Genomic DNA, 13,851 nt, shown 5'->3' on the forward strand with positions numbered 1-13,851 from the left:
AATTGTATGTTATGCAGGTGGAGCAGCCGGTAAAGAATAATTTTCAATTCAGAGTGGGAGACTCTAAAATCCCCCTCACAAATGTGTTTTCATACCTAGGGGTCCTCTTCGACAACAAGCTTAACTGGGGCCCATTGCTAGGGAAAAAGGGGGACGTTCAGAGGGTGAATGCAGCGATCTTTAATTTTGCTTCCAAAATGGGGAAGAAACCCATCGGAGCGATGCTGCAGGTGTACCAGTCTAAAAGCCTGGCCGTCGCCTCATATGGTAGCGAAATATGGGGTTATATGGCGGGGAATCCCTTCAAATATCGGAAAATGATTATCTGAAACGGCTTTTGTGTGTTCCTCGTGGCACGTCCAATTTAGCGGTAGATTAGGAACAAAGGCCCACATGCATCAACCTATTTAGGAAGTGCAAACGGTGCGAATCGCAAAATTCGTCCGTTTGCGATTCCTAAATAGGTTTCTGGGATGCATCAAGCATTTTTGGTGTAATCGCTATTTTTAGCGAATTCCAAAAATGCGATTGCTTTTAAGGAATCGCAAATTTACGATTCCTTAAAAGCAATGCATGATTAATTTTAAAATTGCGAATTCGCAAATAGGGGGTGCAAATTACGACGAGGTTGAACTTCGTGGTAATTTGCGAAAATGTGTTAAAATGCTCTAATTTGCATTTCTAAACACTGTCATGTTACAGACACACATGTCCTTAGGACATGTGTGTTTGAAACATGCACTTCAAAATACATTTCAGGGGTGCAGGGGGGGGTCCTTTGGACCCCCCCTGCACCCATGGAATGCATCAACATTTTGCGAATTCTAATTTGCGAATTTGCAATTCCCATTGATTCCTATGGGCCTTTTGGTCCATAGGAATCAATGGGAATTGCGAAATCGCAAATTGGAATACGCATAATATTTGCGGTTCGGTAAAAATTGCGATTTTTACCGAATCGCAAATTTTATGCACTTTCAATCATGCATCCCGTTTTGCGATTCCTTATTTGCGATTCGGTAAAATTCGCAAATTAGGAATCGCAAAACCGGACTTTGATGCATGTGGCTGTAGGGGTCCCGTACATAAATGATGCACTCCCTGTGCCCACTGACCTATTGGCTGAAGTGTTGGTTGAATCCATACCTTCCCCTGACCCATATGATTATAAAAGATTGTATGACACTTGACAACTCATCCCGTATTTTATGGCTGAGGTATATCAAGGAAAATTTGGGCAGGATAGGGCGGGGAAATATATTCTCCGATCCTAAATGCATTAATAAGAGCGATGTGGAGGTTGTATTATCCAAAACTGAGGGGTCTTTTCTTGCTATCTCTATGCTAGTTGCTCGCTCTTTAGTTTAACAAAACTGGAGATCACAGGAAATACAATTTTTTGAGAAATTGTTAAATAAAATGCTACAAACTAAAAAAAATTGAATAAGCTTACGCTAAACGAACTGGGGCAACCTAAAAATTCTTGCGGAATTGGAAATATCTTGTGGAACTATTTGAAATTTCTTGTACTTTTGTTTTATAAGCTGTAAAATAAGATATGTTAACAATGGATTTTTGTATTGTATCAATATTGAATGTTTTCACTGAAAGCTCTGCACAATAAAAAATAAAAAGTGAATAGGAAAACCCTAATAAAAACAAGTAAAAAAAAAAGGAACTCTGTTGTCTCCCCTCGCCTGCACCATCTTCAAAACCAGTCACATCAGTTACAAAGCTATCACGACTAGCAACACTGCTTATCTTACAGATAAGCTCACCATTTCTGGTGGTTCTCAGCACAACGGCAGCCGGGACACCATCAGACAGGCCAGAAAGTGTAAAAAAAGAAAAACAAGGCAGCAGCCCTTTTTCTTTTATACACCCAGGTTCTGGAACAACATCCCCATATCTATTAGGATGGCCCAACACTTCTCCAATTTAGGAAAGAGTTGAAGATGCACCTAAAAAACATAGAACATTACATCACAATGAATTAACATTCCACGAATGACGTACCTCGCCTATCACTCTTGCACACTGTACGGTGCTCCGCTGACTTTTGGCTAGGTTCAAATCCAGAGGCACAAGTGATTGCTGCGGAAGTGTGAGTCAAGTAGGAGAGGTGCAGTGAGCCGTAACAGCATGCATAAGAGGAGAGTTGACAGAAGAAGAGGAATAGAGAAGATAGACTAGAAGGACCATCAGACAAGAGTTGTTGGAAGAAGTGGAGTGAGGCAGACATAAAAGGCGAACTATTAAAGATGAGTTGAGGTCCAGGAAACACCAATAAACAGGAAGGATGTAGAAGACAACAGAAAAACCTAAACCAAAGGGCTACAGCCAGACTCTGCGACCTTACAGAGGTGGGATCTGAGTCACTAAGTGCCAAAGATCTATGGAGGGGCCACAGCTGGACTCAAAGTTTGGATCCTCTATGGGAAGAGTAAGCACTAGGTTTAATACTATTAAAGAAAACGATCAGGGAAAAGGTATAACACCCAGGTATGGCTCCCAGATAGCACAGGAAGAGGGAATCACTAATTCCTAAGCTGTATATGACCTACCACAAAAACATTTTTATGATGCTCTTGTGTGGCCACAGTGTGGTGTTGGGGAGTTCTATGAGTCAGGCCTTCTGTTTTTGATTTGATACTGGGTTGATTTTATTTTTCTCACAAGGAGTTGAGATGCCAGAAGAGTGGGCTTTGCCTGAGGTCCAGACTTGGTTTAACCATCTTGTGCCAGACTTTCAGCTAACAGTTGAACTGTTTCTACAATGCCTTAAATAAACTCAATGGGACAATAGCAGCAGTGGAGACGTTGGCATTTAAAATTTAAAATCTTATTGAATTTACCTTGGAATCAATGAGGTAATAGATTAGGTGCTACAGCGACATGCTGTCTACTGGTGAAGAGGTGACTACCTTTTAAGGATGCTGGAACCACTCTAGACGTGCCCGCTACTCAGGAGAGCTGGTGCCAGACAGGCCACCTGTCAGGCATACCATGTATGTGTTTCAAATTACGGTATGTAGAAAAGGCATTTGTTTCACACCACATCAAGGAGTTCTCCATTTAAAGAGGCCATGAAGCACACACTGTGTACTGGAAGAGTTGCTTGATCTCTTCAAGGCTTAGGATGGTGGCATCAGCTTAAGTGGGAGAGACACCAACAGGGGCAACCTCTACCAGTAGGTAGGATTATTCCTCACAAGTTCATCTGCCAAGAAGGCACCGATATTGGCTGCAGTAGCAGAAATGTCCCAGGGGGCAGCTTGAAACGTGCCTAAATCCATGTTAACTTGCCTATATATTTTTGTAGGGAGAGTTTACTTGAATTAATGGAATTACACCTTTGCAGTCACGTTTTGCAAGTTAGTCACCATCGAGCTAAAAATAATGTGACTTCAACATACAGCGAGATCTGTTTTTAACAAGACTCTGGGCTAGAAGTACTGCTGATGGAAAAAGAGGAGAGGGTTAGAGGTCTCACCATCTGGTTCTTCATCTGCCTGATCCAGCTCAAGTTTGGTTAGAAGACTCACGAACCACTCAAAGAACTTCTGGTCCCGATTGATCCAGATGAAGTCAACCTGCAATCAATAACTGTGATGTTAGAATGCTTATTACAGAACACTCATGCAACATTAGAAGCATATCTGGTAAAAGGTTCTTAGTGAAATATACATTTATATAAAGTGTATATTAGCTCGTAATGATAAATTTAGCAAATCCCGACTTCTAAAGTCTTCTTTGATACTTCTCAACACAGAGTTAACTCACATTAAAAAGGTACCTAGTGATATGATATCAACATTGTAGAAGCCAACTTGAGACTCCTTTTCATGAATGGCTAAGATGAAAACTCCCAGGGTGTCTGGGTCATTTAATTTTTGTTTCAAAAATTAAATCCCACCCTGGGCCAACAGAGATCTCAAAATATAGTGGGCGGTAGTCCAGTCACGGTGGCGGAGGAAATTAATGCCACCTTGATGGACAGACAGCCACCCACCAAACTCTAACTCAGACCATATGTCTATTGTTCTGCAACTGCTCATTTGTTCGCTAACTCCAATTTTCTTCGTACCTGTTCATTTGCCTCCACCCTATGCTGACTGCAATTTATTTTAGATTTTTTTCAATGAACTATTTTGACTAGATATGCACTATTTTGGATAATGTTTTTTCTATTTTTACAAATATTCAAAACATCATACTAAGAGACCACTAGCAAAAGGTGCAAGCACACTGCACACTGAAGTTTTGTGAAGAGACTGATTTTGCAAATCAATCTATAAACTTTCAGGTCGCTTCACAAAATCACCTTTTGAAGGTGGTAACAACATGACCTGCCTCACGAATTATAATTAGGCAGATGGCAATTTGCAACCCCCTTTGATTGGCTACAAACACATGAATGGTGATCTGCAAAGAACAGCTGGCCATCACCCCTGTGTTTGAATTCCCAAAGGGGATTTTTTTTGTTTTTAATGCAGTTCATGTTCCCTAAAGGAGCCGGTGCTGCTTTAAATAAAAAAATACAGATGTCCCATTTGGGAAAACATCATGGAGAGCAGGCAGTGGTTCCCTGGACCACTGCATACTCCCCTTGAAGCTGCCAACACAATTCTGGTAGTCAGTGCAAGTTCTTCGGAGGTGGGTGGGATAGTATGTTCTTTTTTCAGAATTCCTAGCACAATCCAGCCGGCCATCACAAAGTAGTTTGCCAGTTTGTTGTGTCGTGGCATGGACAGTGAAGGTAACAGGGAATGGTTTAGAGTTGAATGCACAGCTGTTGGTATCTGTGTCAAGGGACTCGGGCGTGGCTACCAGCCGAACATGGCAGTCATGTTTTAGCTGAGCTCTGGGCCGGGCCTAATATCCAGCAAAATACATGATACTGCGAGGCCAACCCGAGCTGCACACTGACCATCTGCAACCCGAAGCTCATGAGCAGCCAGACGAAGAGGAAACAGATTTGGTTTGTTTCAGTATAGGGACCGAGCTAGCCCGGGCAATCATCCTTGGCTCAGAGCACGCTACTGACGCAGAGGCCGCCACGAGCTGGAAGCACCCACCGCGCTCACCCGGAGTGAATAAGGTGCTGTCCTTGTGCCGAGATTTCCACTTGACCCCTGCCATCGTCACAAAGGAACGGAGTAGCTTTGGAACAAGACGTGGTGAACTGCGCGGGAGTTCTCCCGGATATTGGGCCGAAGCAGAAGTACTGGGCCTTACCACTCCCGGAGGGCCCCCGGAGCCTGCACCACAACAAGCCTTGACCAGTGGTGAGTGCAGCACAACTACCAGGCAGTATACTGCACCTAAGCCCACGATCGGCTTAAATCAACTTGACCCTTAATAGCGACACAGAGGAGGGAAAAGCGCGGGAGCATGGCGTAGCGACCACCTCAGGCTCGAGAAACCCACCGCAAACGCTTTGTGGTTGTACAGGAATTGGGCAGAAGAGAAGCCCGGTCCTTGAAGATCCAAACAGGCCCCCAGCGCCTGCGCTACAACAGGCCCGACAAGCGGTGAGTGCAGTTTGCCTGCTAGGCCGAGAACCGCGTGGAGGTCCCAAAACTGGATTGCTCTGCCCCACCATAGTGAATGGGGAGTATGATGAAGCACCTGGGAAGATGCAAGTGAGTATGAAGATAAATCGTGCTCTATAAATAGCCCCCGCCATCACCCTGGGACCCAGTTATGCTCGTCTAGGGCCTACCCTATAGTACACCGTACCTGATCTGCTAAATATACTGCTGCAAAGTCATTGTCCTATTACAGTCATGTAATACACCTTAACACTTGGTTCTAGTGAGGCGCAAGGAGCGCAGTGCGACATATAGACAATAGTAAGACCTAAGTTTCTCCCTGATAACGGAGGACCCAAGGTAGCGGACTGTGCTGGTGGCCTGGAGTGGTTAGAACATGAACCCAGGTGAGCAGAGCTGTGAGTGAGAATCGGTCACTATTTTTGATTCGGCTGGGGGTTGGAGTAAATTTCATATTCTGTCTCCCTGCTGAAAGGCCACAATAACAAGGCTGCACATCACCGAAAATTTACTCCAGCTGCCTACGGAGACCAGAAACACTGAGCAATAGCCGTGGGGGGAAAAACGGTCATCATTCCCCCTGTCACGCCCTATCGTATTCAGAGATGGGCCGCACAAGAGGAAAGCAACCAGATCCTTTCACACCAGAGGTAAAAGATCATATTGAACAAGATAGTGCAGTCCATATACCTGATATAGAATGCTTTCCAGCGACGGCCATGGGGGATCCTCCAGATAAGCTGGACATTATCCTGCAGGAAGTCCATGAATCGCTGAAGGCAATTGAACAACAAATGAGCACACTAACGACGGGCTTCATACTTTTAAAGGCTGACCATGATAAAACAGCCATGATTGAAAAAATAATAAAAATGCTCCTCACTGAGACTCCTGGAATGGCTACGGGACATAGATTATCGTACATACACGCAAAAACAACATGCTGAAGCCAATAAGTCTGGCACCCTCCAAGACAGGATCTTGAAGGATGTGCCATACTCCACCCCTATACAGGAGGTTCCCACGATTGAGGGTACAACAGTGAATACACAATCAGGCATAAATATAGCATTTAGGGAGTACTATGAAACATTATATGCATCAGCTGGGGAGTTTGGGGAGGACACATTAGATGAATTCCTGAGCGACCTCTAATTCCCCCAGCTCTAAGAAGCACACCAAAAAGATCTAGCAGAACCCATCACAAAAACTGAAATTAAGGAAGCGATTAGAGATATCCCATGAAACAAAATCCTGAGGCTGGATGGCCTCCCGGTGGAGTTCTATGACACCTTTCCAACAGCACTGATCCCCCAACTTGAGCGCCTATACCAGGCAGCATCGGACACAGGATTCCTCCCCCCACCACGATGCAGGCACTGGTAACCTCCCTGATAAATCTGGGCAGGAACCCAACGGATATGTCTGGGTACCAGCCTCTTTCTTTACTAAACACCGAATACAAAATCTTAAGCAAAATACTGTCCCGCAGACTACTCCAATATTTGCCCCAGCTGATACATATAGACCAATGCAATTTTGTACCTGGCCATAGCACCTCCCTCAATATTAGGCAGCTATAGCATGTGCGGACTACCACAACCTTGGACCACTCCAGAGCTGGTTGCATCTCCCTAGATCTGAGGCAAGCTTTCGACACATTTAGCTGAAAATTCATGCTAATTACCCTTCTGAAGTTTGGTATCCCATGGGAGTTTGTACGTTGGATTAGCTTGTCTTATACGGCACCCACCGCACAAGCCCACACAGGAGCCCATATTTCTCAGTCCTACAAAGTAGGCTACGGCACGCGCCAGGGCTGCCCGCTTTCTCCACTTTTATTTGTGCTAGCACTCGAACCATTAGCCATTAAACTCCGTAATGTCGCATTAGGACATGGAATTAAGATCGGCAATGCCACACACATCCTCTCATCATATGCTGATGATATTCTCTATTGAGACAACCTCCAGGGTGACCTTGAGCCCATTCCAAGAATATTTACTCAATTCCAAAGTTTCTCCATTAATGAAGCCAATTCTTATGCCTTTTATTTCACAACACAGAACAAGTAGAACCGATCCACATCGGCCCCTTTGTATTCCCGATTGCGCCCACAACTTTCAAATACCTAGGTATGTAAATATATAGGGGTGCACAGGAACTGCTGGATGGTAACCTTGTACGTGCAGTCAAAGGCCCCTAAAACTCAAATCCTTTTTTGGACCTCATTACCACTCTCAGTGACGGGTAGAGTAGCCATTACAAAAATGGTTCTGCTCCCACGACTGCTTTATTACTTCACAAATTTGACAATAGTGGTCCCGACTAGTATCTTCAAGACTCTGAACACACTTCTGTTAGAATTAATATGGGGAAAGGGCCGCAGGAAAGTAGGGCTTTTGAAACTCCAGTTAGGAACAGACCGGGGGCCATGGATGTCTCTGACTTCAGGGCATACTGCTATGCGAGTTAACTCCAAGTGGCTATCCTATTGGACTGCAGGTCATAACCTCCATGAGATAGGGATGACGCATCAAACATTGTATCGGGGTATAATTTATACCCTTATTGAGGTCGGACCCCATCGGCGGCTCCCACTTTACTGAAAGTAGCCATTATCTACTGGAAAAAAGAAATACAATACACTAGTAAGTTATTTCCCTACACCCCAAATGTTCCAATAGTAGCAAATCCCCACACCTACAGGAGTAATCACAGCTAGAAGCATTTCCAGGTGGACATGAGAGGGAGTGAACACCGTGTGAATGCTATTTGTTGACAGTATGCTTCTAGATCAAGAGAACTATCCCCAGAGAACAGGGCGTCCCGCGCTCCCTGTCTACCCTACATGCAAGCATTATCAGGTACATTAAACAGAATTTGGCACCAGATAATTAGGAGCCCCCATGCACAAATTAGTACATACACTATACATCATGGGTAATGGGTGACTCTTGACCGGATGGCTGTACAGGGGTATTCGTTCCCATGTGGCAACTTCACTTGCAGCGCTTAGAGATAGATGGAATTCTGACATTGGGAGAGAATTATCAGACAAGGAGTGAGACTCCCTTTTGGAGTATCCCAAGAAGGTGTCCCGTAACGCCAAATTTAAACTCATTCAATATATGGTGTTACATAGGGTCTATCTTACAACGCATCGATTAAGTAAGATGTACCCGGAGGTGGGTGACCAGTGCCCTCATTGTCTTCCACTTGCTGCCAACATGGTACATATGTTATGGGCCTGTCCGCGTCTGGTCACCTACTGGGCAACTGTAATAAAGATCCTAAAGACTGTAGCAAATATAGTAGGGGGTGATACGGCAAAATACTGCATACTGAGGCTGTGCCAAAAACACAAGAAACAGACAGTACAATCCTGATTTGCTAATTTAGATCTGATACTAGCAAAACGACCTATCATCACTATGAGGTGGAAGTCCGCGTTGCCCCCTGCAATGTTTACCTGGCATGGAGATGTGGTCAGATGGTGGACAGCCAAAAGTATGGTGATAACGAGGGAAGAAAGTAGGGGTTTACGAAAGACTCCAATTTCATTGGAATGGGATGCAATGCTAGAACTTTTTATATCCCCTGAACCCTCACCACCGTGATACGCTGTAGTGTACATATTCACCGGTCAAATCAAAGACGAAAATACAGAAACAGAACAACCCTGGTATTAACAATTTAGGTATACGCATAGCTGCATGGCATGCATCTAGGACTATATATGAGAACACAACAGAACCAAGCAATGTATTGGCCTGCGAGAGGACAGGTGTGAGTCAGGGAGGGGGAGGGAAGGGTGGAATTGAATTCTGGAGCCAGAGAGGAGGGGAGGAATGCTGTTCTCGCATACAGACTGTAAATATACTTTTGCTGCAAGTACTATTACTGTGATATCTAAACCTGTTACCACCGCCCACACTGCGACTACACCTACTGTAGATTGTACAAGTTGCAATGGTTGAATTTTATCCAGTATGGAACAATGGTATGAACCCTGAAAATGTATAATTTGCTGTCTTGCCGGATTGTTAAGCAAGAAAATCAATAAAGTATGTTTAAATAAAAAGGGGGGTCCCTGGGACTCCTATTCTGCAATCAGAGTGTGACAGGATACAAAAGGGCACAGCTATTGCATCTGAAGTGCCTCTTTTACATTCGGAGACTTATGTGGCTTTGATAGCAAATGAGACATCATGCTAATCAGTCTGAGGCAGTATGGTGGACTACAAATTGATTTCTTAATATGGCTCTAATTCCATACTCCTCAAACTCTTTCTTAAGACTGCTCCACTCTGTACAATGTATACAAGTTCCTCTATGGAGCTTCCACTCCATTAACTGATGCCTGTCTTGAAGTTGTGATGCAATACGTTCTCTAACCTTGTTGGACATAATTCTGCCTGTTGCTATGGCAATTATGAGCATCTTCTTAAATTGAAACTGATAATTGATTTCCTTAATGTCTGAGGCAGACTTTGTTTTTCCGTGCCGACCTTTATTTAGTTTCTTAGTAACAGAGTGAGAATGTGCCATGCAGAAGAAGCACCAAAGGAGAGGTAGTCTCAGAAGGCAACATCAGATGGTTTAGCAGCTGAGTAAGGATTACTAAGGGTAAGAATGGGTTATGATGTACCATTTGCTGCCCCTTACCTTCCTTAATTTCATCTCATCGTCCTTCGTGAGCTCACACCAAGAGTACTGGCAGTTGGGACAGTTCTGCTTCCTCATACGATACCTGGGAAGACATGCAAGGATTAACGATGGACCATGATAATGCATTCGGCATCAGCTCTCTGAAACAACAGTACTGATTGGGTCCCTATCAACAGACCTGTACATGATACTCTGAAGAATGGAAGCAAAGGGGGTGATTCCTATGCCTGCTCCAACCAGCACTGCATGCTCTGAGGTGAAGATCCTTCGAGTTGGGGTGCCGAAAGGCCCATCCACATAACACTGCAAGCAAGAAGAGTAAATTCACAGTTGCAAACTACTCAAGTGATCTTGTTCCAATTTTCTTAATGGGGTGCTACAATCAGACACGCCTTCAAAGACAACTATTTGCCACAAATGTAGGCAACTAGGACAAAAAACAAGAGATCTGGCTATATGTTGTTAGTGGATTTGTTTTAATGGTGAGCACAAATCTATGTTTTTTTTTTTGTGTCTCAGAATGTGTAACTTACCTTTGGCAAACCATTATGTTGTTAAAGAGGTTGAGTATGTTTAACTGAAGACGTGGGAGCAATAGTACTATTAATGGTTTTGCCAAGAGACATATTATCATTTTTATGAAGATAATGTTTTAGAAGATGGCTGCTGCGTTCATTCTATAAGAGCAAAAACAGAGCTGGAACATAAGTAGAGACCTAACTTGTACATTCCAAAAGCCCTTTTAGATCACTAATTTGTAAATATTCAATTATGCTAATCTTGTGCAAACCAGCCATTAATGAAGCACTGATGTTATTTTGTGGAAAAGAACCGCAGTGAATCATCACTGTCTGACTGTAACTTTACAGCCAGACAGTGATGATTCACTGTGGTTATTTTTCTGTCAATCCAATATACTTGACTTTGTTTATCCTTCCTGGATGGGATTTTGATGTACTTTACAACAGGAGAATTGCCCCTTTGAGTCAGAACTCATCTCTCTAGCTTCCTCATCATCTGATGTGTAAGTGTACTATCTGAAGTGCTCATGACCTTTCGTCCTGCTGAAGGACCTTCTAAATTGCTCCCGGTATCGAAATGTCAACATTTTTAAACTTCTGGGCGGTTGTTTTGGCTCTCATGAGGAAGCTTAAAGGCACAGCTCTCTAATTTACTTCTGGTCATAGCCAACTGACTTTACATAACAGTTAGTTGTGCATTTTCTCTCTTCTTTGTTTTTTATGTTTCTTTGTCGCCATGACTGCAGTTGGATACACTAAGGACACAGTTATCAATTCACTCTACTAACTTTGAACGTATGGAGCAACTTTATATATATTGTGGTTTTTGTTATAAAACCTTGAGATTTCTAAGCAGTTGATTAGGGTGTCTTTCAGTTTTCTTTGAAACAACTGTACTGTATTCTATTGATTCCTTTAATTGACGAAATTCTGTCCTTAAAAGTACCACGAAAGAACCACTTATTTCTTGGTTAATATATTAACCAGGTTACTGTGGCTATAGAATAGCCTTTGTTTTTTGTCCCCAGAAGTCAAGTGCTGTCAGTCAGAGGTGATGGGGATTCACCAGTGTCAGTCAGAGGCAGTAGCAACCCGTGGTGGGAGTGCTGCCGGGAGCTGACGTGGGGAGAGGCAGGGTCGGGGGTAGTAAACTATGGATTACAGCCGATTAGAGGTAAGTAAACATATAAATAAATAAAACGAATTTCGTTGCGCGCTGCATCGCCAAATGCGTTCCAACGCGCGTAACACAATTCTGCCATGTTGTACTCATGATAACAGTTCTATACTTTTTTTATCCACTTCCACAGTCCACTCATCTAAGCTTTCACCTGTGAGCAATGCTGCCTGACTGACAGTAAAAACTGAATTAACTATAGAAGCAAAGCCAATAACCAGAAGAGCACACAAATATACCCTTGCAACATCATTTTGTTTATTTTCTGGTTCTGGGATTTGTTTCTACAGTCATTTCACTTGTTCGACGGAACATTTTATGAACAAACTGAACTGACTATAGAAAAAAGCCCAGAATCCTAAAACCTTTTTGCTTGGCTTGCAGCAATGACAACAAACAGAACTCGAGCAGCTTTACTTCTTTGCTGCTGTTTGACAGGGGTCCTAGGGGAAGGTCTCTGGGCTGCAAGGAAAGGGCCGCTGGGTCACCAGCATCCCGCGGGCCAAACACAGAGGACCAATGATCTAGTGCAAAATATATCCTCAATTAATGATAGCAAGCTGTGCATGTCCCTACGCTGCATATATATCTGATATGGTCTGCAGCATTCACTCAAAAGTTGAGCGCGCCCTTTTTTAACCTAATACATTACAAACCTAAGTATCAGCATACATGTTGCAAACATTACCTGCACTCATCCGACCAATGTCTGAAGCTTACCTTAATGTTGCAAAATCTGTGATTCTCGTTGGTTTTGGCAGAGATCTGTCAAAGACAAAATAAGGTCAAAACATGAGCTTTTGGGAGAAGAACAGCATATGTTTTTTCTCTGGTGGCTCATAGAGCAGAGACAGAATATAACCACCCCACGATACATACTTCCCACCACCACCAGCAGCATTCTAATATTGTTTCATGTATAGGATTTCAGAGCTGCAGTTGGCAGTGAGCTTGTGATTTCACCTAGTTATCTGCTACCTGCTTGTGATCCGGGGTAAGTGTTTCCAGCATAAATATATAGTGATACACAAATCACATCTGCTGTGAAAACGCCCCTCGTCTTCATTACTAATTGTGTATTTGGCCTCTGTTGTCTGGGTGGAGAAACTCTAGGTAGCCCGTTTTTTTACCAGTAAGGTGCAACTCGCCTATGTAATGGAATCATTTTGGCCCTTTGAGTGATTGTGATTGAGCAGAGGTCACTTAGAGAAAGGGGGAAAAGGGAAATAGTTTTCTTCAGAGAAAAGTTCACTCTTGTGGGTTGTGAAGGGGCTGAGAATAGACTGGATTTACAGATCTGGACATCAAAAGACCGCCTCCCATTGTGTTTTTAGCAAATTTGTACTGACTCCTAAAATGGGATTGTGACTCCATACCAATGCAGTATTTGGAAGGGGCGTGTTATGGGCGCCCCTTCTAAATAGTGAATCAGAATGTGATTTATCAATGTTTTCTGACCATATTCTGATCCGTCCCAGAGGTAAGATACTGACTATTGATTTTGGGTGGTAATCCGTTCACAAAATCTCATTTGGACCCTTTGCCCGTTGTGAATGTAGAGAAAGTGTATCGGAGAGGAGGCAGTATAGCATTCCATTCAGGTCACTCAAATACTGGTCGCATATAGGGGCTCAATTTTTTTTAACCACTTTATATTCCATCAGGCCCTATGCCACGCAGCCCTCATGCCAGTGTAATCATGCAGCGCAAAAAATGTTGTCCTGCCTCAAACATACGATAGCTTTTGATGGCTCTCTCATTACTCTTAAACTCCAGTTTGTATGCCCAAGCTATGTCCACACAGCAAGGAATTCAGTTGCCAAGTAAAACAAATTGTGTTTCCCTGCGAAATATGGACACACTAACATAGCAAGTCTGTTCTAGGGAAGGAGGTGCAAAATGCAGCTGAATGACTGTTTCGCTCACC

The 13,851-nt window shown here is 43.4% G+C and overlaps 1 protein-coding gene across 1 annotated transcript in view; it reads right to left on the bottom strand.

Moving 5' to 3' along the window:
- The window catches only part of NOX5 (NADPH oxidase 5), a 226,376-nt gene that overhangs the window by 26,547 nt on the left and 185,978 nt on the right, over positions 1-13,851 (bottom strand). Inside the window, exons 11-14 of the mRNA XM_086958956.1 lie at positions 12,645-12,668; positions 10,405-10,529; positions 10,224-10,308; positions 3,494-3,593 (exon numbers count right to left, since the gene is read on the bottom strand). Of these exons, the coding sequence (XP_086815082.1) occupies positions 3,494-3,593; positions 10,224-10,308; positions 10,405-10,529; positions 12,645-12,668 (334 nt within the window). The remainder of the gene's footprint in view (positions 1-3,493; positions 3,594-10,223; positions 10,309-10,404; positions 10,530-12,644; positions 12,669-13,851) is intronic.

The sequence above is a fragment of the Lissotriton vulgaris genome, chromosome 2_1, assembly GCF_964263255.1.
Source record: "Lissotriton vulgaris chromosome 2_1, aLisVul1.2, whole genome shotgun sequence".
NCBI classification, from domain to species: domain Eukaryota; kingdom Metazoa; phylum Chordata; class Amphibia; order Caudata; family Salamandridae; genus Lissotriton; species Lissotriton vulgaris.